Genomic DNA, 7,686 nt, shown 5'->3' with positions numbered 1-7,686 from the left:
GAGGTGGGAGGAGGGGATACGTGGGAGGAAGAACAGGTTATGGAGGCAGGGACGAGCTGGACTGGTTTTGGGATGCGGTAGGGGGAGGGGAGATTTTGAAGCTTGTGAAATCCACATTGATACCATTGGGCTGCAGGGTTCCCAAGCGGAATATGAGTTGCTGTTCCTGCAACCTTCGGGTGGCATCGTTGTGGCACTGCAGGAGGCCCAGGATGGACATGTCATCTGAGGAATGGGAGGGGGAGTTGAAATGGTTCGCGACTGGGAGGTGCAGTTGTTTATTGCGAACCGAGCGTTGGTGTTCTGCAAAGCAGTCCCCGAGCCTCCGCTTGGTTTCCCCGATGTAGAGGAGGCCACAATGGGTACAGTGGATGCAGTATACCACATTGGCAGATGTGCAGGTGAACATCTGCTTGATATGGAAAGTCTTCTTGGGGCCTGGGATGGGGGCGAGGGAGGAGGTATGGGGGCAGGTGTAGCACTTCCTGCAGTTGCAGGGAAAAGTGCTGGGTGTGGTGGAGCTGGAGGGGAGTGTGGAGCGGACAAGGGAGTCACGGAGAGAGTGGTCCCTCAGGAAAGGAGGTAAGGGTGGAGAGGGAAAGATGTCTTTGGTGGTGGGGTCGGATTGCGGAAGTGTCGGAGGATGATGCGTTGGATCCGGAGGTTGGTGGGGTAATACGTGAGGACGAGGGGGATTCTTTTTTGGTTGTTATTGCGGGGACGGGGTGTGAGGGATGAGTTGTGGGAAATGTGGGAGACACAGTTGAGGGCGTTCTCGACCACTGAGGGGTGGAAGTTGCGGTCCTTGAATAAAGTGGGAATAAAGGGCTCTTTTCAGGATGGCAGCTGGTGACCAGTGACTGATGCAGGGGTCAGTGTTAGGATCACAATTATTCACGTTATACATTAACAATCTGGACAAAGGAACTGGGGGCATTGTTGCTATCTTTGCAGATGACACAAAAATAGGTAGAGAGGCAGGTAGTGTTAAGGAAGCAGAGAGGGTGCAGAAGGAATTCAACAGGCTAGGACAGTGGGCAAAGAAGTGACAGAATACAATGTGGAAAAGTGTGAGGTTATGCATTTTGGTAGGAAGATTAGAGACATAGACTATTTTCTAAATGGGGAGATCTGAAACACAAAGGGAGTCCTAGTTCAGGATTCTCTTAAGATTAACATGTAGGTTCAGTTGGAAGTTAGGAAGGCAAATGCAATGTTAGCATTCATCTCGAAAGGGTTAGAATACCACAGCAGAGATGTACTGTTGAGGCTATATAAGGCCCTGATCAGACCACACTTGGAATATTGTGAGCAGTTTTGGGCTCCGTATCTAAGGAAGGATAGCTGGCATTGGAGGGGGTCCGGAGGAGGTTTAAAAGAATGATCCCTGGGAACAAAGGATATAAGGAGAGGTTGAGGTCTCTGGGTTTGTACTTGATGGAGTTTGGAAGGATAAGGGGTGAATCTGATTGAAACTTACTGAAAACTGAAAGGCCTGGATAGAGGGGATGTGGAGAAGATGTTTCCATTTGTGGGAGAGACGAGGACCCAAGGGCGTAACCTCAGAGAGAAGGGACAACCCTTTAGACCTGAAATGAAGAGAAATTTCTTCAGCTAGAGTGTAGTGAGTCTGTGGAACTCATTGCTGCAGAGGGCTGTGAAGGCCATATTTAAGACAGAGGTGGATAGGTTCTTGATTAGTAAGGATCAAAATTTATGGCAGAAATCAGGAGAATGGGGTTGAAAAACCTGTCAGATTGGTGATATGGCAAAGCAGACTTGGGCCAAATGGCCTAATAATGGTCCTATATTTTATAATTTTATAGGGTGGGGTGTTCTGAGGTCAAGAATGAATTTCTGAGTCACCTTCCACCCACATGAATAGATTATTGCCTCAAACAACCAAACTGTCATTTTGTATCTCTCCAGGCTGCGGTGACATACAGACAGACTGACATGAAAGACAAATGCCTAGCTTTCATTGAGGCCCACACCAAAGTGAGTATTGAAAATGGCTAATGTATTTAATGGCTTCTTTTTTAGACTCTGCTGTTAAAAGGAAATCAGTTGAAAACGAGCTCAGGCCACTGAACCCATTCGTGCGGATTGAAATATCCATCGATTGTGTGGTCCACTAAATATGAGAATTAGGTGTGTCAATTAGAAATAAATATGTTGCAGATTGGTATGTGTTGCCTCAGCAACAAGACTTATTTTAAAAAATTACAGAACAGTCCATGACTGACCATTATGAAACTTAGGCACTGCTTTTTCCTGGACAAGTGTAATGTTTTAACAGTAGATTAATCAGTTGTACTGATACTAATAGATACGTCAGAGTCCTGTTGCCTCAATTCCGTTTTCTAAAAAAAAAAAATCTATTGGTCAGAACAGAGTTTGATTCGCTCTGTTGGCTGGGTAACTGGTTTGCAGTGCAGAATAACACCAACTACATGGGTTCAATTCTCACATCGGCTGAAGTTACCATGAAGGACTCTCCTTCAGAATCTGTCGTCTCACCTGAGGTGTGGTGACGCTCAGGTTAAACCACCACCAGTCGTCTTCCTGTAATGAGAGAGAGCAACAATGATCTGGCAGGACAATGACAATTTTACCTTTTATTAATGAGAGAAAACTTTCAACCTGGTCAGTTCGATATAGCTATTTTTAATTGACATGTTCAGAGATGTTATTGCTCACCTCTGGAGCAGGTAGCACCTGAACTGAGGACTCTTAGTCTTGGGGTAAGGATGCTAGCACTGCACCATCAGAGCCCTCTTCTGTTTGAGAGCAATGGGTAGCAATGGATCACTTGTAACTCCCTTACTTGACCATTTCCCTCCATAAGCAACACAAATCCACATGTCCTTGTTGGCTTCCATTGGCTCCATCTTAGAGATTTAAATCTTTTGTTTTCAAATTGCTTCTTCACCAACTCCTACTTATACAAGTTTCCTCATTGTTACTTTGCTGTTCAAAAACAGAAGTTGCTGGAAAAGCTGAGCAGATCTGTGAAGAAAAATCAGAATTAATGTTTCGGGTCACTGCTGAGATTTTCCAGCAACTTCTGTTCTCGTTCCTAATTTTACAGCATTTGCAATTCTTTCGGTTTTTATTTTGCTGCACTATTGGCAAACCTTCCAACCATCCCATCCCTACATTTGGAATTCTCTTCAAAAATCTTAACTCTTGCTTCTCAATCTTTAAAATCGTTTTAAGCTCACCTTTGGACTTCGTCCATTACTTGGATATTTGTTGCAGCCCATTCTGATCACTATTCTGAGACAGTCTGTTTGGAAAGTTGCTATAAAGTGTACATTTTGACAATGCCACGTGCTATGTACCATTCAGTAAGATACCTACATGAGAGTTTCTTTTCAGTAAAGGCCTTTCCTTACCAATTTTTTTTCTCTTGGCCTCTGTATTTACTGCCTACTGGGCTTTGGAGTCATGGAACCATTCTGATCTTGCATTCTCTGAGCCTTAAATTTAAAAAGGCTTATTCTAATCTCTTTACCTCTTGGCTAGAAAGTCAAAATGACTGAATTCCTTACCTTTACTGATCCTTATGCCTTATACAGGAATTTTACCCTGCTCTCGAGGGCATTCATGAAGCTCATCTGCTCCTCTGGATAGCATGACACCCAGATCCACCCCACCCCCCCCCCCTATCCCTGTCACCCTGCATTTCCCATGGCTAATCCACCTAGTCTGCACAACCCTGGACACTATGGGGCAATTTAGCATGGCCAATCCAACTAACCTGCACATCTTTGGACTGTGGGAGGAAACTGAAGCACCTGGAGGAAACCCACGCAGAAACAGGGAGAATGTGCCAACTCAGACAGTTCCCCAAGCCTGGAATCGAGCCCGGCTCCCTGATGCTGTGAGGCACTGAACCACTGTGCCATCCCAGATGTTACCAGAGAGCCAAGATTACACTGGCCTCGTGTTGCTGAGGGTTAGATTCTGGCTGCTTGATTGACAGTGGAGTCAAAATCAAGCTTGGATTGTCAGCAGGCTATTTCACAGTGTGTCAGAGCTGAATCACGTCGCTGCTGTCACCCAGATACTGACAGCAGGAAGCAGCAGACTGGAAATCCTGACAGATTTGCTGTGATCAAATCTGAGTTCGAACTGAAATGTTCCCTATTGGCCAGTGCTTGAAATATCACTTCTGCTATTAAACTCTGAACCATCTCAGAAGAGACATTTTATAAATTTTGATGCTCCTATCTTTTATTAAAGAGTCTTTCTTTGGTGTGTAAAAGTTCTTGATGAATTGTACGGTTTTACAAAATTCTCCAGGTACAAAGTGCAATGAAGTAAGTTTTTTCTTAAAGTTTTTTTAAAACAAAACTTATTTCAATGAACAAATACACAAAATTGGGCGGCAGGAAGAGATCATCTGGTTCCCCAAACCTGACTCTCACTCGTGATGGCTATAGCTTCCTTCTGACCATTACCCCAGATGAATGGCAGCAAATTATGACGCGTGCATACTTGAGTATGGAGTGACTGAAAGAATTTTTACATTCAACATTTGTTCAGCAAAGATCGCTGAAAAGCTGCATTTTGAGAACTGGGCCTGTCATTTCCACTGTCAATCCTGGCTTTCTTGTCCTTGTAGCAGAATCAAGCACCCACAAGAATGTAAATTTACAGTTCTGCCAGGATAAGGGGTGCAGCCCTTCCAGACACAAGCCAAATGAAATAAATGCAGGCATAAAAGTGCATGGAAAGAATGCAAAAGTGAGCTTTATTCTGCTACACTAATCCTGCATGATCTGTGGAATGAAAGGCTGGGATCATTGTATCAGCAATCCATTCTGTTAAACTTGTGTTATTTCCGAATGCATGCCTGAGCTACTGGATGTGACTAATTGCTTCCTGTTGCCTGATTATTGCACTAAGAATAACTCATTCACACTAACCTTTTGCGACCTTTGTCACAGGACAGCATGAAGTAAAATAAGGGCTTAAAAGGGGAAGCTGCCAAATGAAGGAATTCAGTTAGCCTTTCTCAGTTTATCTTATTGTCATTTGTCCTGTTGTCAACTTTCCGATTTTAAAAAGTATTTTTAGAAGTAACAAAAATTTTAGATATCACACTTTTTTATCTTGGTTTGAGGTCATTACCAGTTTTGAAGTTGAATAGTAAGACTGTAATGTATCAGCCAGCTTTTGTAAGAATTTTCCTAAATTTTACTCTGTCTAAACTTGAGACAATTTTTGACTCTATTATTAGTATCTTAACCTAGAACAAGTCTGGTTCTCCCGACCACCCTATATTTGCTGACTTACGTTGACTCCCAGTCAAGCAATATCTTGATTTTAAAATTTGCATTCCTCTTACAAATCTTTGCATAGCCTTGCCCCTACTTATCTCTGCAATCTCCTCTGGCTCCACATTACTCAAAGGTATCTGCATTTTTCTAACTCTGTCTGTTGTGCATCCCCAATTTTAATTGCTGTAGCTTTGTTGGCCATACCTTCATGTTGCCTAGGCCCCAAGCTCTCTGGCTTGCATTCTCCTTTAAGGCACTTTTTAAAATCTACCTATTTGAGCAGGTTTTTTTCACTTGACCTGATGTTTTACTATGTGGCTTAACATCATATTTTGAATTATGATGCTGTTGTAGAGTGTGTTGGGCAGGAGATCTTGACACAGCTGGTGATATTGCAACCTCTGGGATGGAAACTCTGGGTTCGATGCCAGGACTTGATGGTCATTGAAAGTGCTCTGTAATGCGATAAACATTTTGATTATCCACCTTTAAATCCTTCCAGTAGGTCAATGGCAGGCAGTAGGGGCAGGAGAATCCATTGGTCAGCTAAGCTGCAGAAGGAATTGGCAGCCTGTCTAATACCTTGCCTGTAAAGTCCTTGGCCCAACCCTCGGAAACATGGGACAAGAGATGAGATAGACAGACAGAAGTCCTCGATATGGTTCATTATGTTAAAGTATAAATTATCGAATAGGGCTTGGAATCTAATCACTCTACTCTGCTCTTGGGTGGATAGCAGTCCAATATGAAGGGCAGTGTGCATGTTCCTACCCTGTACCAAAAGTCTGCCACCTACCATCTTGAATCACAGATATCTGAGGTATTCAAGGTTTTTGAGAAGATTTGAAGCTCATGTCGATGTGGTTATTGACTTGCTCGCCGAGTTGGTAAGTTTGTTTGTAAACATTTTGTCACCATGCTAGGTAACATCATCAGTGCGCCTCTGGTGAAGGGTCAGTGTTCTGTCCCACTTGCTATTTATGTGCCTTGGTTTGTTGAGGTGGATGTCATCACTTGCGGATTTATTTCTTTGTGGTTGGTATATGGGGTTCAGTTCTACATGTTTGTTGATGGAGTTCTGGTTTGAGTGCCAGGACTCCAGGAATTCTCGTGCGTGACTTTGTTTGGCTTGTCCTAGGATGGCTACGTTGTCCCAATTGAATTGGTGTCCCTCTTTGTCCATGTGTATTGAAGTTAGTGATAGTTGGTCATGTCTCCTGGTAGCTAGTTGGTGTTCGTGAATCGTTATGGCTAGTTTCCTTCCGGTTTGCCCTATGTAACGGTTTTGGCGGCCTTTCCATGGTATCTTGTAAATAATGTTTTTGGTTCTGTTAGTTGTGATTGTTGGATCCTTTATTTTCATCAGTAGCTGTTGTAGTGTAGCTGTCAGTTTGTGCGCTACAATGATTCCTAGGGGGCGAAGTAATCTGATGGTCGTTTCAGATATGTCCTTAATGTATGGAAGGGTGACCAGTGTCTCTGGACGTGTTGTGCCTTCCTGTTGTGGTCTGTTGTGCAGGTGTCGATGAACTATGCTTTTCGGTAACCATTGTTTCTAGAGATGCTGTATAGGTATTCTTCCTTGGCTTTGCATAGCTCCGGGGTGCTGCAGTGTGTTGCGAATCACTTGAACAGTGTTTTGATGCAGCTGCATTTGTGGGTATTGGGATGATTGCTAATGTAGTTGAGTACCTGACCCATGTGGGTGGCCTTACATTGTATGCTGGTCTGCAGCTCACCATTGGCCATACGTTCGACCATTGTGTCCAGGAAGGGAAGTCTGTCATTGTTCTCCACTTCCCTGATGAATTTTATGCCAGTGAGGATGTTGTTTATGAGTAGATGATGGGTTTCTTCCAGTTTAGCGTGTTTGATGATCACAAAAGTGTCATCCAAATTGCGGATCTATAGTTTTGGTTGGATGGTGGGAAGTGCTGTCCATTTCACTCTTTGCATTATGGCTTCCGCTATTAATCCTGATATCGGTGATCCTGTGGGTGTTCTGTTGATTAATTGTTGGTGTATCTTGCTGTCGGAGGTGAAGTGGTTTGTGAGGCACAGATCCAGTAGGTTAAGGATGCCATCTTTACTGATGGTGTTGGTGTTGTCGGGCATCTGTATCCATGACACCCAACAACACCAACTCCATCAGCAAAGACGGCACCCTGTGCCTCACAACCCACTTCACCTTCAATGGCAGGATATACCGACAAATCAATAGGATACCCACAGGATCACCGATATCAGGATTAATAGCAGAAGCCGGAATGCAAAGACTGGAATGGACCGCAATTGAGCTATAATAAGATGTAAGAGCTGCTGATGCTGGAGTCAGAGATAACACAGTGTGGAGCTGGAGGAACACAGCAGGCCAGGCAGCATCAGAGGAGCAGGAAAG

The 7,686-nt window shown here is 43.8% G+C and overlaps 1 protein-coding gene across 2 annotated transcripts in view; it reads left to right on the top strand.

Moving 5' to 3' along the window:
- The window catches only part of LOC109913306 (BTB/POZ domain-containing protein 19-like), a 154,859-nt gene that overhangs the window by 128,650 nt on the left and 18,523 nt on the right, over positions 1 to 7,686 (top strand). For both annotated transcript variants that reach the window (XM_020512796.2, XM_048602437.1), the window contains exon 5: positions 1,930 to 1,998. In XM_020512796.2, coding sequence (XP_020368385.2) covers positions 1,930 to 1,998 — 69 coding nt within the window. The remainder of the gene's footprint in view (positions 1 to 1,929; positions 1,999 to 7,686) is intronic.

The sequence above is a fragment of the Rhincodon typus genome, chromosome 10 (genome assembly GCF_021869965.1).
Source record: "Rhincodon typus isolate 14 chromosome 10, sRhiTyp1.1, whole genome shotgun sequence".
Lineage (NCBI taxonomy): Eukaryota > Metazoa > Chordata > Chondrichthyes > Orectolobiformes > Rhincodontidae > Rhincodon > Rhincodon typus.
The sequence above is the reverse complement of the archived record's forward strand: the minus strand, read 5'-3'. Positions and strand labels throughout refer to the sequence as shown.